The 22,586-nt window shown below is 32.1% G+C and overlaps 1 protein-coding gene and 2 long non-coding RNA genes across 3 annotated transcripts; 1 reads left to right on the top strand and 2 right to left on the bottom strand.

Moving 5' to 3' along the window:
- Positions 1 to 1,854: 1,854 nt before the first annotated feature.
- LOC107397465 (uncharacterized) lies at positions 1,855 to 18,405 on the top strand. The gene is made up of 5 exons (XR_010333609.1): positions 1,855 to 1,869; positions 1,923 to 2,662; positions 12,432 to 17,211; positions 17,271 to 17,897; positions 17,947 to 18,405. It is a non-coding gene; the product is annotated as an uncharacterized LOC107397465 (long non-coding RNA).
- Positions 1,998 to 4,026, bottom strand: LOC135265760 (uncharacterized). Its single transcript, XR_010333610.1, has 3 exons — positions 3,222 to 4,026; positions 2,191 to 3,159; positions 1,998 to 2,127 (listed from the first exon to the last, which is right to left on the bottom strand). It is a non-coding gene; the product is annotated as an uncharacterized LOC135265760 (long non-coding RNA).
- A 2,533-nt stretch (positions 18,406 to 20,938) lies between the features above and the next one.
- Positions 20,939 to 22,379, bottom strand: LOC654857 (trypsin-1). The gene is made up of 4 exons (XM_008192531.3): positions 22,073 to 22,379; positions 21,789 to 21,969; positions 21,277 to 21,736; positions 20,939 to 21,230 (listed from the first exon to the last, which is right to left on the bottom strand). Exons 1-4 carry the CDS (start codon positions 22,131 to 22,133, stop codon positions 21,066 to 21,068), a joined length of 867 nt encoding a protein of 288 aa, XP_008190753.1. The 5' UTR covers positions 22,134 to 22,379; the 3' UTR covers positions 20,939 to 21,065.
- Positions 22,380 to 22,586: the final 207 nt, after the last annotated feature.

Below are 22,586 nucleotides of genomic sequence, written 5' to 3'. Positions count from 1 at the left end.
GACTATTATGAAGTTTTATAGGTGGACTGTAACCTTCGTTTAAACCAATTAATCAAAGGTGTAAATATGTAAAATGTATTATAAAATATGAAACTAATACCTTCCATTTTGCCATTGTAATAAGAATAATAATAAATGTTTAAAAGTGCCTTTACTATTAAAACAATCTGCTGTGTATTATATTAGTGCAGTGTTTTAATTTTAGGTTTAAATCACGATTGTCGCATTTCGGTTCGTTATAGGTAACTGTAAATAATTTTCGTCAATTCTCTAATTACCTACCGTAACTTTACAAAAATATTTTTCTCAGTGTGCTTGTAATTCGGAGAATTGGTTTTACAGTTGTACCTATATTTTCCCTTTATTGTTGTTGATACGAATGAATGCTCATTGTAAATTATACTGTTGAATTGTCCAGTCAATATAAACTTGTATGTCTGTTCATCTCATATTGTATATTGTTAAAATTTATGAATATTAAATAATCATAACAACTTCTTATTATTTTCTCCGTCATGACATTCAAATACATTTTGATTACCTACTCGTACTTTTAATTTTTTTCAGTGGTTTTTCCTTCTCCTTATTATTCTGTAATTTCACCGAAATGTGTATTAGGGTTACAGGAACGTAAACTACACCAAAACGGATTCGATTGCTTTTTTCTCTCCACTATCTCTAAAATTTTAGAAATGAATTTTGTATCAGGATTACAGAAAAGCAAAGATGTTAAAAAGTCAAAGAGCTCTTCGCGTTTCTACGATCCTAATAAGAAATCCATTTTTAAAATTTCGCAAAATTACTTCACAAACTATTAACTTTTTAAAGAATTTTAAAAATCAATTTCGTATCAGGATCACAGGAATGCAAAGAGATGTTTGACTTTTTTACCTCTTTGCGTTCCTGTGATCCTGATACGAAATCCATTTTTAAAATTTGACAAAATTGTCTCACTTTACCTAAATTTTCGTAAAAATTTTTAAAAGTGAAAGAAAATTTAGGTGAAATTCTGCAAAATTTTAAAAATGGATTTCGCACCTTTTTTTACCTTTAAACGTAACGATACAGACATTATTTAAGAAACACTTTATTTAGGGACAGTTTTTTTGACTTTAGTATCAATTTTTTACTCGAAGATCAAAGAATCTCTAATAGTTCCGGAGCTATTGCTCGAGAAATGTTCCGGGTACCCAAAACCGACAAAAACTGCGACGAAAATTGAAAAAATCAAACATCAAAAAAAAGAACATTTGGACTTTTTGTGGACTTTTCACAACTTTAGTGGTTGTTAAGACATGTAAAAGTTCATAAAAATTTGCTGGAGTTAGTAATGAGCCGCTGAATTCAATGGAACAAACCGTATTGCTCTACGACTTTTAGTTTTCGAGTTATGATTTTTTTTTGTGAATAAAATTTGAAATTGGAAAAGATCAAGTTAATCGCAAATTAAAATTTGTAAACTGGTTTTTATTACTATTTTTATTAAATTAAAGCAATTTTTAATTGTGCTTTTTTGTGGGAGGGTATTTGCCGTGATTTTGGTTTTATTTAATTCCAAAATTATTGTAAATTTCCGTATAGTTGGTTGCCTATACAACTTGTAAAAATTTACAAAATTTTAGAAATCGAAGATTTGTATATAAAAAAAATATTTTAATTAAATCATTTATAACAATATAGATTAAAAAAAATACAAAGGTTGCAGAATTTGCACGAGTTTTTGTCTGCAATTTTCAAAAATTTACAGATTGCTGTAAAGTACTGTATCGCAAAAATATGCATTAGTATATTTTATAGGTTCCTGTAAAATGGTACTTCGACATCTTGATCTTCGACATTTAAAAGTTAAATGCAAGGTTACATTTTAAAGTAAATTTTACAATAACGTATAGTAAATAGTACATTAACAAATGTTTTATAAGGGTTAATTTGGCGCACGAATCCCAAGTCAGAAAGCGAGCCGCTAGCGAGAAGAGTTTGCGCTTATCGCACCACTTATCACTGATTTTTTTCCCTAATCGGGACAACAAAGCACATTTGTTGGATATTATCGCAAATTACGTAATCCTACCAGCTGTTCGATAAACTTGCCGAAAGTGCGCCAGGGCACAACCCGGCAACGCCGCCCTACAGTGTGGCCAAGTTGCGTTTTTGAAAATTGGTCCCAAAATCGAATCAAATTATACAAACCAGGCGTTCTTCGCCCGATAACGAGGGGCAACAGCTGGGCGAGCACGTCTTTTCCAGTCCCCGACCTTAGGGTTAGGGTCGTACTGCAAGCGCCTAACTTCGACTTTGGGTTTTTCATTTTTAACGTCCGAATCTCGTACTTTGGGGTACCCGAACTTCTTCTCCTCACTTTTGGTTAGAGGATTTTCCATGTTATGAGAAAACGAACCGATCTTTAGCACTTATTTTCTCGCATTGTGACTATGACATTTGTTTTGGAAAAAAAGACAAGTACGAAACGTCACTTGATTTATTGTTGCCAAGTTCCGGTTGTTTTTCCCGGAAATTTTCATTTCCCCGGATTTGGGACCGGGTTAGGGTTTTTGCGTGCGACCGTTGGCAGCGGTTTGAACTAACCCTTGTTCTGTGGTTGACAGTTGACACCTTGTAGCAGCGTGTGAGCGTCGTGAGCGTGTTGTGCATCGATTAACAGGTAAGTCTTGATTGTCTTGATATTTATTAAATGTTATAAGTAAAATGTAATTCGTCTGACATTATGTTTATTTTCAACGATTGTGTCTAAAATTAAAGTAAATCAAATAACTGAATCCTGACCCACGACCACTGGTTTTTATATTGTAATTGTTTTCGCGTCCAAAACATGGCAGTAATTACATAATAACTAGAATAATTATATTTATTATACTGTTATCACTAGGAAGTTGTAACACGTGTTGTACGGTAGGCAAAATTGCTTATCTGAATTTGTGTTTTTGTAAAGGTTTTTAAATATCGCAGAGAAAATGTCTGCTTAACGCTGACTCGTACTGTAAGTTGTTTCTATTGTTGTAATGTACAACTTTCACTTTCCTGTTAAATGTGCAACCCTCAATCCTTAACCGCTCGTGACGCCCCCCTTCTGGGAGCAGGTAGTTTTTCCTTCTTAAAAAGGACCGTCACAAAAATGAGGGAAGGAGACGCGATGTAGAGCTAAAAGTAAATTGGGTAATTTTTTACTTTAACTACTTCTGGATTTTCAAGCTTAAACTTACGCCAAACGATTCCTGTGAGTGCCCTGATGACCGTACACTATGAATTTTCTTGTGCAAATTGAAAATAACATTAGAAAAACAATTTTTATTTTCACTCACTTTTCACTTGAATCGCCATTTTTGTTGACTTTGAGGGTTACAACCCTAGAATAACACTTTTATAGAAGCGGAACATAATGGTTGGCAATGAATTCCTAGCTGAAGCCATCTAGCCGCATCATCACGTACTAAAAATGGCGCGAATTTAAAATAATCCCGATTACTTTGTATTTTTTAAATTTTTGCTCACGTCAAAATGATGTCAAAACCTTATCAAATACAATTATTATGAAAATTTTCTAATTGTATTTGAAAAGGTGGACGCACAGACAGCACAGATGGAAGAATTTTACCCAACATGACACGATCACATTTAATATTAAAGATATTTATTAAATCTATTAAGTTTACAAAACTAATAGTCGTCACCGAATCGATGATAAAGACATACTTGCAATCAGCCAAACTGGCACCTTATGTTTGCAACTTTTGTCTATGGGAGTCTCCTCGCAGTGTGACTCAGTTGCGGTTTGGTCTCAAAAAACTCACTTTTGGGAAAAACGCACCTATCTACGAAAACCTTCTGGAGCTCATTACTACGTTATATTTTTGGAGATCATGTTGTTTCTAACCGATAGTAGGCAATAGTCTAACCCAAACACGACACCTTGAACCACTATCTTAATAAAACTTTGAAAAATTAACGTGATATAAAAAATAAACTCAAATTTTGCTGACGTTTGTGTAATTTTTACTTGTCAGCCACGCATCGGTACCACGTTTTTCTTCAATAATCTGAAATTTTAAATCCGCCAATAGGATTTCTTTTTCCTGTAAAACAATAGGGCCATCTATCCGCATCATCAGTAAAACCAATTTCAGTGAGGGCTCGATTTGGCTATATCAGTTCGGGATGCCTGGTTACAACGTTTGCCACCAGGGTGTGCATGCTTGCGTGTGCTTGTTTCTGATTGGTTGTTATTGTTCGGCTTCAACAGGTAAGAATCGCACCTGCGTGTTTGTTATGATTGTAACACCTTCGGGTATTCCCAGAATGAATTTAAATAACGTATTATACCTTTTTCATTAAAAAGTAGGTGTATTTTTTCATATTTTGCAATTTGAATTTATGTCTCTGTGCTCTGATTGGCTGATTGACGGAAGTGGGGATGCATTCCCGCATTTCCCTTCATGCAATTTACCAACAACACCACTCCACAGATTAGAGAGGTGACCACTCCATTACTATTTTACTTACTAGTGGTGAACAAGGTATTTTTTTGTGAGTGCTACGTTCTCGAGGTTAATTTACCAATCGTGGTGTATATTTCCTTTTAGTTAGCTGGGGCGCAGCCCCAGCCTCCGGCCACGAACTGTACGGCACCCTAGCTCCATAAAAAACACTATTCCACGTGTCGAGTTCCACGTTTTCGTGTTTAATTGGTCGTGGGGTATGTTTCCTGTTAGTTAACTGGGGCGAAGCCCCAGCCACGCGCAACATAGTTCCATAAAAACCACTATTCCACGTTTCGAGTTCCACGGTTTCGAGTTTAATTGTTCGTGGGGTATGTTTATTTTTAGTTCGCTGGGGCGAAGCCCCAGCCTGTACCCTACGACCTGTACTCGCTGTAGCTCCATAAAAATCACTATTCCACGTTTCGAGTTCAACATTTTCGAGTTTAATCGTCTGTGGGGTATGTTTATTTTTAGGTCGCTGGGGCGAAGCCCCAGCCTCTGGGCTATCATCTATAGGCGCCTTGCCTCATTTATAGTTACATTTGAGTGTTAATAAAATTTAAAATTTAAAATTCAAAGCCGAATTTTTCGAAAACGGGGCATTTGCACAAACTTTCATGTCCATATCATTGATCTAGAGGCTTTTTAAAGCAAAATGCAAAAAAAAAAATTTCAAAAATCCAGAAGTAGCTAAAGTAAAAATTTACCGTAAATTGTTGTAACGTTGTAAGTTGTTCGACGTTTGTAGAGAATAAATCTGTTGAATTTTACACCGAGTATATTAATATTTCCCCTTTCTGAAGTATCACGAAATCGTGGATACAACACTATTCTTAGGTCCAAATCGCACAATAGGTATTTTTTTTTATACTTGGAAGTAAGTGAATAATCTCATTTATCGGAAGAAAGGCATACCTATATTCAGAATACCAATTATTCATTAAACTCAACTAGTTTGTTAAAGTTAACTAATTGCCTTTCGCAGTTACTTTATAATAGCATACTTTACAGGCAAGTAAGCTTGACCATTAAGGCTCTAGACCCTCTGGGAGCTGGCGCATACGTTTTACGTGTAAACTGTTTTCACTGTTTTTAGCCGCAACTTTAGACTTGAAGAGTTTCTTGACATTTGCAGTGTTTCTTTATAAGTAAATGTAGGTCGAAGAGTCATTTTTGATTGAAATAAATGCCTAGATATTTTTTTATTAAATAAAATGTCTGTTAATGAAGTTGATACGAATTTTTGATAACGGTGCATTGTATTGAGAATTTAAAAATACAGACCTGAGATATTCTAGATTTTTGTTAACTGTTCTTAATTGTTAGATATAAAGCAAAAATTAAATTGTAAGTAGGCAACTTTTAATGCATCCTTCTTCGAATGCGTAGCTAGCTGGAAGAAGATTTATGACGGGTTTAGGACGCACCGCTGGAGGTAACCACCATTGGGGTGACCCACAAGATAATAATTTTATTGCATTTGTTAAAGACAGAGAAATGTATCGGCACAAATAGGAATTTTAGCGATTTCTCTAATAGTGGTATAAAATTAAAGCACATGATTTCGGAATAATTTTTTTAACAAAATAATTAGGTACCTATAGATTTGCATTACGTTTTTTTTGTAGACACTGCTATCAACGTATCTTATGAGATTTTGAAATACGAGTAATCACGCTCGCTATTTTTTTGAATACTTTTAACAATAAAATTATTCCTGTTTTAAAAAAAATATAAAAAAAGATGATTAAAACTTTGGTTGTACTTAGCTTCGTTCTGCACAGGTTTTGTGATAGAACTACTGAGCTCCCTCACCACGACAAGGTGTCAACCCACTGAGGAAGTTTTTTTTACTTTTATTGTTCAAATTAAAAATTATAATTATTATTAAAATGCTTATCATCATATTATGTATTTATGTAAAAATCTCTAAAACTAAACTTGAAATATTATTTACAAATCCTTTTTTATTATGCTGCGTAATGATAAATTGCGACTATGTCTTGAATCAATTATTTCTGGTAACATGGCATTCATATAAAAATTTTCAAGACAATCTATCATTCTTCCGTTCCAATATTTACTATCGTCTTTCTCAATAATACAATATTTTAAATCTGTAGAGGTGTACACTATAAAATAACAAGTTTGGCGATTAGTAATGTGGAGCTGACCTTGTACTTGATACATGTAATTATCTTTTTCTTTTAAAACTATTTTACTATCATCTTGAGAATCTATTTCTAAGTATTTAATCAATTTTTGTTCTATGGCAGTTTTAATATTTGTGTTTCTTGCGCTAAATGGACATTTAATTTCAACAATAGCATTTGAACCCACTAACCCATCTGGTGTTGCACCTAAAAATTTTTTTTCTTTATCAACAAAAAAGCCGCATGAATATATATATATATATATATATATTGAAGTAATCTAAAAGTTGGATTTTTTTAAGCACAATTTGTTGTGCTTAGGTTATCAAAGATGAGTTATCTGTTTACATTATCATCATCGATTAAATTATAATGAAAACATGTCTTTACCACAATTGTTGTTATATTGTTTATTACCGAATCTTTGCTATAAAACTATTATACTATTTATTATATGCTCTTTGGTTAACTTGATAATATTCTTAATCATCTCTCTTAATTTCAATTATCGTTTCAATTTGCTTTATCTGACTATCTTTTCTCCTATATTCAAATAAAACTTTTTAGTGTATTCCAAATATGAATAAAATATTTCTTCCAAAGTAATATAATATTCTTTAATTTCTTGATCCGTTTTTGTATTTAATGTTATTATTAGGGATTTAATATTACGAACACTCAATAAAATCTATATTGTTTTATTTAAATTAACTATTTGGCGAAATATTTATAATATATTTTGTTATCAATTTTTTATAATATGATAATTCATTTTTAATCTTATCATAATTTATTATTTGGTATTCTATTTTATAGTTTTCTAAAATTTTCTTTAAATCTTTCTTAATATCGCGTAAATTCAGTGGGGGATAGCCACCCCCCACTGAAATTCCATATTGTATAAAGCATAAAAGATCATTTGTTATTATTATATTTTTCTTTTAAATAACGTAAACCATATATCGGTCAACCACGTACTCAAATTAATTTTATAGGAGTAGTTATTTTTATTTATAAAGTCCAACAGGTTTAATGGATTAGCATTAATTTTATAATTATGTATTGCCTTAAAAGATTATATTCGTTAAAGTTAGTTTCCTATTTATCTAGCAATTCTTCTAATTTAAAATGATATTACCTAACTTTTTTTGCCTTATTGTTATTCAACATTATTAATTCTTTAAAATTTTTAATCATTTTGTATATATTTATACAAATTTGCTTTAGCATTTTTATAATCTATTTCTTCGTATGAGATTTCCTAGTCCTTTAAAAAGTTCTTAAAATCGCGTTATTTTTTCAATAAATCCCATGAATTGAAGCAAATTATTTGTGATTAATATTTTTCTTTTTCTGCAAAAACAACATATTTCCAAAAAAATACGACTATCAATTTTCCCTTAAAATCAACACCTACCTACGTCTTTACTTATAGCATTTGTTGATTTTTCATAACCTAATATTTCTGCTAAATCTTTACCTTTAAACAAAGGTTGATTATCATTGTCTAATATGAAAAATACGTCTTGATCATAAACTTTCAAGTAACAGTATTATCTATGTCAATAATTTAATTTTTAATTTTTCGCTTCTTCTTTCTTGGATGATAAAATTCTTTCCATACGTTATTTGTCTTCATCATATAATTACATCTAATAGTTTTATTTATTTTATTTTTTTATAATACGTAGGTCCCATATTGCCTCGTATATTGTACTAGATCCCTTTTATTACAAGTATTTATTTTTTTGACAATTAATTAAATAAACATTAAATTGATCACCTCCTCCCTATACCACACATATTTTTTTGAATCTCGAGGCTTATCACAAGTTTACCTCAAAAGGGACAGTGTGTTTTATCATGCACTGTTTATAGATAATTTCTTATGAAAAAAATGTAATAAATTAAATGAATTGCTCACATAACGAAGACCAAGAAGCACGACAAATGTTTCAGAAAAGGTTAAACGATATGAGAAGTATATATAATGTATGAAAATAACGTATTAACCTTGGCAAAACTAGATTTTCTTAAAATACACTTTCGTAATCTTGAAGTCTTTGATGAATAAATTTTCTAATAAATGACAAGTCTTTGCTCCATTTGTTTGGAATTAAAATGTCCAGATGATTTTTATAACTATAGAAATAAATATGAAAAAACATGTAAACAATGTAAAAAAGCAGTTAATTCTACTCGTTTATTATGTGATTGTGGTAGATATTACACTAGAACTAATTTTAAAAGGCATATAAAAACAGATTTGCATAAAAATGGATTGAATTTATTTATTTACTAAAAATTTTTGTTAGATTTTTTCCTATAATAAATGGAACGAAGGAACTTAAGTAATCTTCGTTTATCTGAACTGTTTAATATTGCAAAATCATTAGACATCAAATATATTAGAAAATATAATAAAGCAGACTTAATAAAAGCTATTATTAAAGCTGAAGAGCAATTACATAAGGAAATAAAAAACGGAAAAAAATCAGTTATGCCTCCGTTGCGGAATTCGGACAGAGTCCTCATGAGCGAAGCGAATTCAGAAATATTTTCATTTGATGATGATTTATTTGCTGAACCAAGGAAAAAGAGAGTTAGTAAAATCAAATGTGACATATGTGGAAAATATATCAAAAGCACCCGAATGCACCTCCATAAAAAAAAGATTTCTGGAAATTAATGGTTAATGCCCCATATGGTAAGTCTATGCAATCTGTTAGAAACCAACAAAATATTAAATTATATTGTGATGAAGAAAACTTACAAAAAGCGATAAACAAACCTAATTTTAAACACAGAACTATATTTAGCAAACACCTGGCAGCAGTTCACAATTTTAAAACAAAAGTATTGTTTAATAAACCAATTTATATTGGACAAGCTGTATTAGATTTATCGAAATTGTTAATGTATAACTTCCATTACAATGTAATTAAAAAAGAATTTAATGAAAACGTAAAACTTCTTTATGGAGACACTGATAGCTTTATATATGAGATTAAAAATGCCGATTTCTATGAATTTATGAAAAACAATCCCGACTATTTTGATACAGCTGATTATCCAAAGGATCATCCATTATATTCGGATAAAAATAAGAAAGTAATAGGGAAGTTCAAAGATGAATTGAATGGTATTAAGATATTAGAATGCATAGGTTTAAGGTCAAAAATGTACAGTTACAGAACTGAAACGTCTGTTTCGAAAAAATTAAAAGGTATCAAAAAAGCAGTATTGAAGAAAGAAATAAGTTTTGAAGATTACAAAAATTGCTTGTTTAATCAAAAAGAATACTTTCATAGGCAGAAAGTGATCAGGAGTCATAAACATGATATATTTACTGAAGTAGTAAAGAAAAAGTCTCTAAGTTGGAAAGATGATAAAAGATACCTTTTACCTAATTCTACAGATACATTAGCTTATGGACACGTATTAGTATCATCATAATATAACATAACATAATCGCTATTTTTTATTAGTGTTGAAGTAATAAATTAAGAAAACAATAATTACAATTACGATAATAAACATAAGAACAAAAATAATAATTTTTAATTTATTAACTTGTTGAATGAGACTTGAAAACTTTTTCGGAATTTTGGATATTCTTCATTGAATATATTTAAATTCTTGAATACAGTACTTTCCATTTAATTTACAATTTTTGAATCTTTTCATTTATTGCTCTCATATTTTTAGTATGTCTTTCAAATATTTTCAAAGTTCTTTTCTTTACATCATCGATGGTTTGATGGTATTACTACTGTTTTGCTTCTTAATGCTGCTAGTTTCTTAGGATCGTAATTATTGTAGTTATCTAATTTATATTCCAATTCATCTATTTTATTATTAGCGGACTCTAGCTCACAATCAGTCATAATTAATTGTTCAAGGAATAAATTAGCTGCTTTTCTTGCAATATATTTATCTACAACTTCTTGTTTGAAACCAACTATTTTTGCTCCATCTTCTAATCTGTCTATTTCTAAAAAGTTTATAAAGATTTACTAATTAATTCGTCTGCTTCTTCATCTAAACTTGTATTTTTACGACTACCTGCTTTATGTTCTACATTATCGAATATTTTTTTATTTTTTATTTTACTTTTTCTCTCTTTTGTTCCCAATTGTTCCGATTTGTTCTCTTTTGTTCCGGATTGCTCTGGTTTGTTCCCGTTTGTTCTCGTTTTACATGCAATCTTAATTCCAACTGAATTTAGTCCCATATTAAGGGAATTTCTGGAAATACTTTTAGATTTGCAAAAATCTGTCTTTGTTAGTTTTTTATTTACGGTCGAATTGAGATATTCTATAGCAAAATTACGATTTCTCATTTGAGTTACTTCTTTGATATTTTTTGGTATATTTAGTTTTTTATCTTGAGTAAAAGATTTGTAACTATTTTTAAATTGTTGGAGGTCAGATTGTTGTCTTATTTTTAATGGTGTATAATATTCTGCTACAATTTTACTTTCTTTAGTATTTGCCATTTTTTAATTTATTTTAGAAAATTTATCTGATTATTAATTAGGTACGACAACAAAAAAATGCTTGTTTTTTACACCTGCTAGAGTATAAGAAACCAAACTCACACCATTTGTGGAGGTCAATTTTTTCGAGACTAATTTTATACTCACAAAGAAAATATAAGACATCTATTCAGAGTTTGGGTAAAGATTAACTTATAAAGGTTAACTTACAAGGGTATACCTGTTTATTTTTTTCTGTTCCGTATAAAAGATTTAAAACTGTTTTTGAATTGTTGGTGTGCTTGTTAACAGTGTGTAGTTAATACTATGGGTCAATCTTGCTTGCTTTATTTTTTACAATTTAGTAATGAAAAACAGGTATTTTGATATGTCATTTGAGTTGTCAAACGCCTTTCATTTTATCACTAGTGTTAAAAAATAACATTATTTTATAATTATTGTTTAAAAGTACAGTGGAAAAAAATGATTTTCATCTAGTTGCTTGTGAGATTTTTTCTCATGGAATGTTTCCTGTGCCGCTTCATTGGGATTTCTGTCAATAAATGTCATCAATCAATAAAATTGACAATTACAAATTATTACAATTTTCGGAACTGTAGTAACACACACTTTCCATGTACAGTTTGTAAGAAAATATCTACTGTCCTACATTTTAGAGGCGTACATCCGACCTGGACACATAAGATAAATCGAGAATGGCAATATTCAATTCTTTTTGGTTAGAGTACTGCCGTCCTTATTTGCGTATAGCGGGACTACGTATTTTTACATCAGTAATCCAAACGAGACTTGATGAAAATCATTTTTTTTCCACTCTGTAGAATATCATTAATATATTCAAGGAATCAAATTTATTATATCCTCTTGGAGAAACATCCGTTTTTATAAGCAGACTCGTATAATTTCTTTGATTTTAAGAATCTTCAGAATCACTCATATCAAAATGGTTGCTTTTCGTGACTGATTCGTAAAAAATACTAGTATGCAATACGTTGCAAAATGCCTTTGTTTTTTGCAGCTTATTGCATAAAGAGTTTAGAGCTATTACAAATTCTATTTTGAATTTTGTCATTAATCCATTGACTTACAATTTCCGTAAAAGGTGCATATTGTACATACTCAAACTTACGTAATTATTGCATAAATTATAAGTTAAAGGGTTAATTCAAAATTCAACGTTTGTTAAACTCACTCAAGGTTTGTCTATCATGCTTCCCATTTGTTTGTAGTATTTTTCGATTTATTGTGCAAACATTAATTCGTGGTTTTCATTCATTGTTACAGGCAGTTTGTTTATTATGGAGGATAATCCGGCGAAACGTTTAAAATCTACCCTTTCACCGGTTTTTGAAGATGTCTTGAAATCCGATACTTTTGTTGATAAAAGTGCGTTGATGTTAGCAGTTTTTGAAACGGACGATAAACCTATGGTATTGTGTACCGCACCGCGCCGATTTGGCAAAACTGTAAACTTATCCATGATGCAACGATTCTTGGAGTTGGAAGTAGATGAAAATGGAGAGGAGAAAACAAAGGTTTTGAAAGAAAAAGACAATTACAAACTGTTCAGTTCAGCAAGGTTCAAGTTAAAAGTCATGGAGAATACGAAGTTTGTAGAAACTCATTTCGGACAATATCCGATAATCGAAATAAATTTTCTCTGTTGTGATGACGTGACAAGCAAATCTGATGCAGTGAATGTGTGTAGAAGCGCTATATCGGAAGCTTTTAGGCAACACAGTTACCTTTACGAATCCAAATTGTCACCGTTGAAAGACTATGAAAAAAAGCATTGCGAACAATGGTGTGACGAATTTACCTACACAGGAATTCCAGATGACAAAGTAATCAAGGGGTTGGGATGCTTGGCAGCTTATCTGAATAAGTTTCATAAAAGAATGGTTTTTCTACTCGTTGACGAGTACGACTCGATCATTTCAAAAGCGTTGTATAAAGTGAAGAACGCTGATCCAGAGACTGAGCTTGAAGAGCTAGAGAATGCTGCCTCATTCCCAATTGAAGTAATTGGATATGCTCTAAAAAAAATTCCTGGGATCTTTAAAGGAGCGTATATTACCGGAATTTTGGATGTGGGTGGTGTAGCGATTTCCACCCTATTGGGTAATGTATTGCGACGGCAATTCGGAACCAACAATCTGTGCCAAGATTTCTATGGATTCACTGAAGATGAAGTTTGTACTCTATTTAATCGGTTTGCAGTAAAGAAGGAATTGAGAGAAAAAGCGAAGGCTAAATATAATGGGTATTTAAATGGCGCGAAACAATGCCTATATAATCCTCAATCGATTGTGCAGTTTTTGGGAAATTTATCTCTGGGAGAAGGTGCTTTAAAAAATTATTGGCAACAATCTGGTTACATTCACAATATGTATAATTTATTTGAAGAGGACAGCGTGAGAAGGTTGTTGTATGAACTTCTACAAGGTGTTAAAGAAGATTTTCAATTCACGTTAGAACCGTTACAATTAAGAGATCTGAAATCTTTGCATAACATATTAGTTAATCGACATTTGACTTGTGACAAAGAAATAGTTGTTCGATTTCTTGTATCTCTAGGATACTTAACATATTCATTTGATGATCGCAAACTCCAAATACCTAACGCTGAGCTAATTGATGAAATTACGAAGCTGCTACGAGCTTATTTTTTTGAAAGATTTGGTATTAACAGTAAATTGGCTGAAGATTGTTCAGCATCATTTTCTAAGCTAACCATTCTCTGTGATGAAGGTGATTCATTAGCAGAGTTCAAAGAAGAATTAACAAATTTTCAAAATAGTATAACCTGTCTACTTCAACGTTCAACACTTATCGATCCATTGAATGAGGCAACTTTACAGAGTATAATTACATTGACATGTAGTAAAGCAGGATTTCTCTTCGGAAACGAAATAACAATTCCAATTCATAAAACCAAAGTTGATATAGTACTGTTTAATGATAAATCTGGGATAATAATGGAATTAAAATGTGGTCCAAATACTGTACAAGACGCATTTAAACAAATCTTTCAAAATCGGTACTACAATGTTTTCACAAATAAGAAGTATTTTGATGAACGTAAGAAATCTCCTTCTCTTTCTTTTGTTATGGCAATGCATGTGGATTCTGACAAGAAAGGATCTGTGATGTGCCTGCGACGCGAGGATGTTATTCACGTTCTGGATGATCTGCAACTTGACGCTAGAAGATCGCATTGAGATAGCTGTTAATTCTATGAGTGAACGTTTCATTAACACTTGTTGCGAAAGAGCAATTCTTGGCTCTTAACATACCAGAGAAACCGGTTCAGTTTTTGTTTGAAATTTTTGAAATTTAAAGTAGCTATTTTTAAGTTCAACGCGGCATGTTAATTTCAGTTTCGATCAACTAAATCTGTTCCATTTCATATTTCATATTTATATATAGTTATAATAAAACATGAATTACAAAGTTTATATTGTTTTAGTAGAAATGCAAAGACTCCTTTTTGATATTGGACTTTAATAATTGGAAGCCGGTCTGATGGGTTTTAACGGTTCAGTTACCCAAACCAGCTTGATCAGGAAATGAAATCCACAATATTTCGGGGTATTCAGGATTGATGGTCGTGCCGATGATTCTCCTCGATAGACACATACCTATAAACGGTATAAGCTGTCGTGAAAGAGGAGATGCTGTAAGAATAGATCGGATTGTAGTCGGGGAATGTTTTTCGTACGACTGTCCGATTGTTTCTAGAGTGACAGTGTCGGGGTAGTCTTTAGCCAGTTGGGCCAAATAAGCATTAATCTTTAAAACAATAACTAAAAACGGGAGTTATTTTTTCCAAGTGTTACCTCAGCGTGGCGTAAATATTGGTCAAAAGTAATTTTTCCCAAACCTAAAGCTTGTCTCGATTTGTGGTAGTGTTTTTCAGTCTGAATGGCGGTTCCAACATTTTCGATTTCAATGCTAAACTCAAGATCGTTGAGCCCTCGTATTTGGCACTAGACAAGCCCACGAGGGCTAGTACTATCAATACTGGCACTTTCATTGCGATATCTACTGAGGTATCGAGAGCAGAATCTCTTTTATAAACGTGGTGGATAAACAACAGTCTAATCTGCTGATTCTTCGATAAAATTGAATTGAATTTGTCCTAATTCTCTTTTAATCCAGTGTTTTAACGGATTACGTCTTCAAATATTTGTTTAGTGGTTAAAAATCCAGCTTCAATAGTTTAATCCCGTGATATTTCATCCTTGAGTGATACAAGAATTTTGTCTATTATTATTAATTTTTTGCCATAAATTGCGACTTCATAATTAATTACCCGATTTTAACAAATTACTGAATAAAAAATTTCTCAATTACTTTATATCGTACATATTTTTGAATTAATGGTCCGACTAATGCCATTCAAATACTTTCGTGTTAATTATTATTTATTACTTCTTGTTAGTGTGATTATTTAATATAACGTTTGGGGCCCGTTTATAAAATGGTTTGTTAAGATTTAATTCGTTGTTAAAAGTTAACAACGCAAATCAAATCAAATTTGCTAATTTGTTAGTTGCAAATTAACTTAATGGCCCTTAGATATATATACAAAAATAAAAGTGTCTCAGATCAATGCAAAGCGCAAACAACATTCTTTTTATCAAAACTAAATTACTTACATAATGAAATTTGTAAATGGTTTCTAATAATCTTAAGCAAAAAAATTTTTCTTAATTTCTGGGTTTCTGGGTCCATTAGTTATAACTATAACTTACTATAACTATAAAGTCTACCTTTGTGCCCTATTTCAATAAAAAAAATGCAAATCCGCTGTTGCTATTTTCATTAAAAAGGTAGATCTTTAAATTTAAACAGTCAGTATACAGCGTGCTCAAAAACTGGCGCACCAACTCATTGGTGTGTGGTAGAGAACTGGTTACATATCAAGGTAAAAATAGTAAAAAAATTCTTTGAATTAAAGTTATTGATAAATAACTAATTTTAGATAAATGATATGTGGCAACGTTGTCTAACAGTCATGATCGCAATAGAATTTGATCAACAATAAAAATAAATTATTTTTGAAACGGTTTCCTAGGAAATAATTCCCAGTGTTGGCACATCTACACATTGTGATTTTTTGGATGAATTTTAATTTTTTTTAATTAAAAAAACTGCTAAAATCTGATAGTAAATTTAAAAATAATTATTCATCGTTTTGTTACGGAACGATTACCTGGTATGAAACATAGAAATATAAAAAAATAATGATAACTAAAGAAGTTAACACAATAAGTTTGTAGCTCAAGATTTTTTAAAATATGACTAGGAATTTTTTTAACATTTTTCCCGTGATCTACACGTGCTTCTCAACAACGTACCACTGCGTTGGTGCGCCAGTTTTTGAGCAGCCTGTAGATAAATCTAGATAATTCTTTTGTTCTACACACATTCACTGAAACTTGGTTAGATAATAACTTGATAATATCGGGTGATTCAAAAATGTGTGGCATAATTTTAACCACGAATACCCCTCTACAATTAAGAATAGATAGGATAGTATTTACTGACCCACCACAAAAAATTGGAAAATTACAATTTTTCAAAAATTGGTATGGAAAAATGGTTTTTTGAAAATATTTTTGTTACCGTTCATGCGATTATTATGAAATTTTGCATGCCAAGAGACACAAAGACGCCCTTTGATATGGTGTAAATGGAAATCTTGTAAAAGCTATACATTTCCGGTGACAAGGGGGCCCTTCCAGTTTTTAGGTGATAACTTAATTTTTCGGCCTATAAACACGTATTTTTGATGTCAAAAATCAAAAGCCCAATTATTTTTTAATAAAAAAGGTACTCTTGCTTCATGTCGTCAAACTGTACCGTTCTCGAGTTATTTGGGATTAAACTAAACTCTAAAAAAAACGTCTTTTTTATTGTTGAATTGGTGGTCAAAAGGGCATTGTGTGACAAAACCGATTTCGGGGTGAAATGGGGCGAAAACTGCAATAGCGCATTTGCGGAGCTATAAATATTGAAATTAGGTGAAAAAGTGGGAAAAATTAAGAAGCAATTTGTGGTAAATAATTGAGTTTTTCGATATTAGCAAAGTGACTTTCTTAAAATGTCATTTTTAAGAGGGTGTTTAGTGTTTTTTCGGATTTTTATTTTATTAAACGGTTTCAAAGCTGACAACCAAACATACATCTACGCAAATTGAAACGTATTTTGCTAGTGTGAAACTGGCTTCATGTTCGGGTTTCTTCGGAATTTCGAGGAGCTGGTTTGGGGAGCTGTCTTCACACAAATCTTATCGCATTATATGCTACTGAACAGGCCCCTGAAAGTGTATACAAATTATGTGTTCACTGTGAGGGGTGGGGCAAAGGGGGGAAACGGCTAACATAGTTCGTGTGCTCCAGCTTAGAGGTCGCGTCAGTTGCAAAGAAATCTGTAAATTTAAAGTAATCTGTCACACATTTTGCTAAAAGTAAAGAAGGTTCACTTAAAAATAATCGACGTGCGCACACTTCTCTTTTTAATTCTTTGATTTATCAACAGCCGATTATTTTGCTGTCGTTGCGGTTTTTGGCGACATTTTGTTTTAATGTGTTTTAAAGACTTCAGAAAACGATTTAACGTGATTTTTTGGATGTTTTTGTGATCAAACATCTCTACTTTTATATGGATCTTTTATTTGAATCTAGTGTATAGTGTGAATGACAGTGTTTTAATGAAGGATGAATCAACTTAAGGCAAATTAAGGTAAACGTTATTGAAAGGTATCCATACAACAATTAATTTCGATTTCTAGATATTAATATAATCATATTACACTAAGAAGGATCACACAAACTTCTCTAATAAGGGAATTTCTTGATGTTTAGGAGATGAAGACCGTCCTTGGAGATGATAACGGTTCTTGGGATGTAATTGAAAATCCCATGAAGACGAGTTAAATATAATGTGCAGTAATTAATAGGTATATCATAATAATAAATAAATTTATTGTAGTTGCGAAGCTAGTATTTTGTGAAAGCAGGGAGTTTAGGACTTGCAATGGTTCAAGGTTATCAAATTCGCCATGTCCCTCTATGTCTTAATCTTTTATGTTGTTTTACACAATGTTATAACGCCTATGCCTGTTAAAAAAACAAGGTTTGTCCTTTTTGTGATTGCTTAATTTAGAAACTAAGCGAAAAAACGTATTCTACAAGTATCATACAAGTTAATCAATATTAAAGCCTACTATTATTATAAATTTAAATGATTACATGGTAGTTTTAATCAGTTAACTTCCAGTTATAGTTATGTATATCAGATATGTGGCTTTTTATTTAAAATAATTTTAGCACACTTGTAATTCCCTTGTGTTTGAGTAATTTACTAATAACTATGATGCAATCGAGATTGCTTTTAAAAAATTTCAAAATTTATCAAGAACTTTGACATCAAACTGTTAAAGTACGTGTTAGGGCCGCTTTTACAAACGTCCGTAAACCTTATAACCGTGAATAAATTTCGAAAAATAGTTGTTTAAATTTAGCCTTAAGGAACTTAAAAATTGGACTATTGTCAAAGGTTACAAGCAAAATTTTGATATTTTTTTGCTTTTCTGAACAGTCTGTAGACAAGTAATCAAACCAACAAAACTGATGTATTTATACAGACTGATCCCGAAATACTGTGTCTGTTAGCAATCTGAATTTAAATTTTAAAGGATACCAATAGTGTACACTTTCAGGTAGCAATTCAATAATTTAATCTGATGCCAACAGACTCAGTTTCTCTGGATCATTGTGTATATTTAGACAATGTATTTACATATATTATTACATCTGAGTATGTTTATGAAGAACAATTCGAGTTAAATTAATTTTGCCTATTCATTCCAGCACGTTATTATTTTTTTAATAAATTTTTATTGAAAAGACTTTGTTTCATTTTATTAAGCGATGTTAAATGTTTTTGTGCTATTGCAACTGTTACAGATGCTTTTTTATTAAAATGTCTCGTAACAGTGCATGAGTACAGAAACATTTAACATTTATAATTTTTTAAATTTGGAAAATAAATAAAATGTCCTGTTTGAATTTCCCGCTATTATCGAATTAGTTCGTTCTCTCAGGGTTAGGTGGCGCTTTCGCGAAAAACGAGGGGTAGACAGAGAGATTCGCTTCTTCCTCTCTCTTATTTTATGTTGTGTCATCTATGTATGATTGGTTAAGCAGTAAATTACAGTAACCTGTAATTTTTTCCAACCATTTAAATTTTGCAAAAATTTAAAATCAGTATGCGAATTAACGTCACAGGAATGCAAAAAGGTTTTTTCTAGGTTACACATTTTGTTTTTAACTTTAAAATTATTTTATTTAAACTTCCGTCTTCGTATAGTTGGTTGTCTATATAACCTGTCAAAATTTGGTTACTTTATGATGGATGTGAGTTTAAAATTTCTATTTATTTTTGAATAATTTTTTTTTCGTATAGAAATACAATTCTTCGCTCATGCCATCGAACAATTGGAAGTACTGGAGGATACACCCGACAGAAACACGTAAAAAGCAACTCGGAATTTTTATTTAAATAATTTTTTTTCGATTTCTAAAATTTTGTAAATTTTGACAAGTTGTATAGGCAACCAATTATACGGAAGTTTACTATAATTTTGGAATTAAATAAAACCAAAATCACGGCAAATACTCTCCCACAAAAAAAAACAATTAAAAATTGCTTTAATTTAATAAAAACAATAATAAAAACCAATTTACAAATTTTAATTTGCGATTAACTTGATCTTTTCCAATTTCAAATTTTATTCACAAAAAAAAAATCATAACTCGAAAACTAAAAGTCGTCGAGCAATGCGGTTTGTTCCATTGAATTCAGCGGCTCATTTTCTATATTATACCAACTTTTCATGAGATTTAAAAATTTCAATTTTTTTGCTCAAATTTCCTGAGTAACACACTTACCTTCAAAGAGGTGAAAAAAAGAATTTTTTAAACTAACTCCAGCAAATTTTTATGGACTTCTACATGTCTTAACAACCCACTAAAGTTGTTAAAAGTCCACAAAAAGTCCAAATGTTCGATTTTTTGATGTTTGATTTTTTAAATTTTCGTCGCAGTTTTTGTCGGTTTTGGATACCCGGAACATTTGTCGAGCAATAGCTCCGGAACTGTTACAGATAACTCCATAAAGTGTATTATCGTTGTAAAGCTCTTTAAATTATCTATTTTTTTCAAAAAAGATTATTGATCTCCGACTAATAGTTTTGGAGCAAATTCCTGCTAAATGCAAAAAATAAAATAAAATAAATACACAAAAGTAATAACAACTGTAGATGATTGAAATATTTATCAAGGCTTTATAACCCCTTATACATAAAAATATGTTTTTAATTGATTTTAAAGAAGGTTCTTCATCAAGCAAAAACATTAGATTTTTGTCCAATTTCTTGAAAATACTACTTAAAATAGCAATCACTCAGCAATAATCGTTAAAATTTCATTTTTTAATTCTTTGATCTTTGAGTAAAGAATTGATACTAAAGCTAAAAAAAACTGTCTCAAATAAAGTCTTTCTTAAATAATCTCTGTATGGTTACGTTTAAGGGTAAAAAACCCTCTTATTATTTTACGTTAAAAGTTCCAAGATTTTTTTTATAAGAGGACAATTTTTGAATAAATTAGGATAGGATAGGTAAAATATCCCTGAAATCTTCTAGTTTTTAATAATTCGGTTTCGCCTTTGATCGTCTAGCACTGATTCAAAGCACAGACGGACAGATTAAAACACACATGCAAAAATGACACATTTAATAAAATAAATAAATAAATAAATAACACATGGTAACGTAACAACCTAACGTAGAAATAAATAATTTTTGGCAATTTAATATGGCAAGTGTTTCGGCACTTTTCTTAAGACTTATTTGTTAACAATCTCTCTAACCCATGGAATATACTCCGAAATTCTCGTATACAACCCTGGCAGAAATGGTCTCGCGCACCCAATTCCCGTTGAAACCACTCCAACAACCATCATCTGGTCCACAGCTCCCGTTTCAATCATCAAAGGGCCCCCGCTATCAGCCTGCCCAAAAAATCAAACAATGCCCTTTCTACGTCCAACAACTCACCCAGCAAGCGTCAATTCCCCCTTGTTCATGCCCCGCACAAATCTGCGTGTTTTGAATTTTCGTCTTCTTCCCTTGTGACTGAAACCACTGTCTGCACTTTTCCGTCCTGATAACATTGACTTTGGCCTTCTGGAGGATTTTAGCTCTTCCACCCTTAGAGCTATCCTCGTTGGTCCACCCCCAGCCTGCCACCACAGCAGGCAGGCCATCAATGGGTCTGTAATCGTCTTCGTCCGAGGAAGCTGCCAAGCAAGCCGGGGAGACAGAATCGGACCAAACGAGCTTGTTGTCCAGCTCTAGAATGGCTATATCGTCTTTGACTTTTCCGCAAGTGTAGTCTGGATGGATGGAGATGGCTTTTAGGGTCATTTCGTAGGCGTCGCTGGATTTGTTGGTCAAGTCGTGCTGGGCTATGGTCACTTTGATATGGGTGGGTTTGACTGTGTCTGTCCCAATTCCACTGGAATTTGTCAAATGGTAGTGCAAGTTGGTGGTGTAACTGAAACACTCACGTGCAGAGACAATGGCCGGCTGTGAGGATAAATCTGTTGCTGATGAGAGTTCCTCCGCAGAAGTGGCCGCCTCTTCTTGTTATGGACACCAGCCAAGGGAACTCGCCTTTATCGGCATTCGTGCCGCCTACAATTTTCCCGTCCCTTCGTACCGACTTGCGGCCACATTTGACATCAGCAACTGCAACAGCTTGAATTAGCTTGGTCTTAGAAGTGCGTCGATTGTTTGAAAGACCTTCACATGGTTTTAACTAGGGAAGCGGGACACGTATTAATATACTTACAATTATTGAATGCATTTATTCCACACATTAACATAATTATCAGCGAGCACTCGATTTGCATTTTGAACTGCGACTGATTTTCCGAAATTTTCGAACTACACTTTGATCCTCCTTATTGTGTTAATTATTGGTTGGGACTAATTGGATTATGATGGATGAGGAGCAAACGTTTTTTATATACGTGGCGGCTTAGTAGGGATGTGCCCCACCTAAGGTGGTGCACTTCAAGGGTAGCTCTCATTAAAATTCAATGGCAATGCTGATAACCTTGTCTAGCCCTGAAGGCCGGCATTGTTTTCACGCTGATAAGAAGAGGTAAATAATGAAATGCAGTGTAGGTGTGTTTGGCGAAATGCAAGGTTTATTGAATGTTGGCGGCGTCATTTGGCGCTGTCTGATGGTAGTTTTACAGGAAACAATTAGTTCGGATGGTGTGTGAATGAATGCGGTATTGTGTAATAATGAATGCATTGGTGTGAACTTGGCTCGGTTTATCGGTTTGGTAAGGTCTAGC

The sequence above is a fragment of the Tribolium castaneum genome, chromosome 1 (genome assembly GCF_031307605.1).
Source record: "Tribolium castaneum strain GA2 chromosome 1, icTriCast1.1, whole genome shotgun sequence".
Taxonomy (NCBI): Eukaryota; Metazoa; Arthropoda; class Insecta; order Coleoptera; family Tenebrionidae; genus Tribolium; species Tribolium castaneum.
Note: the sequence above shows the minus strand (reverse complement) of the source record. Positions and strands in the feature narration are given on the sequence as shown.

Bases quoted from the DNA above. Each gene is read 5' to 3' on its own strand.
- LOC654857 (XM_008192531.3), bottom strand. From the start codon at position 22,133: ATGCAAATCGAGTGCTCGCTGATAATTATGTTAATGTGTGGAATAAAT. The intron at 21,970-22,072 runs GTAAGTATATTA...AAGCTGTTGCAG, and splicing joins AATAAATGCATTCAATAATT to TTGCTGATGTCAAATGTGGC. The intron at 21,231-21,276 runs GTGAGTTGTTGG...TTTTTTGGGCAG, and splicing joins GGGGAATTGACGCTTGCTGG to GCTGATAGCGGGGGCCCTTT.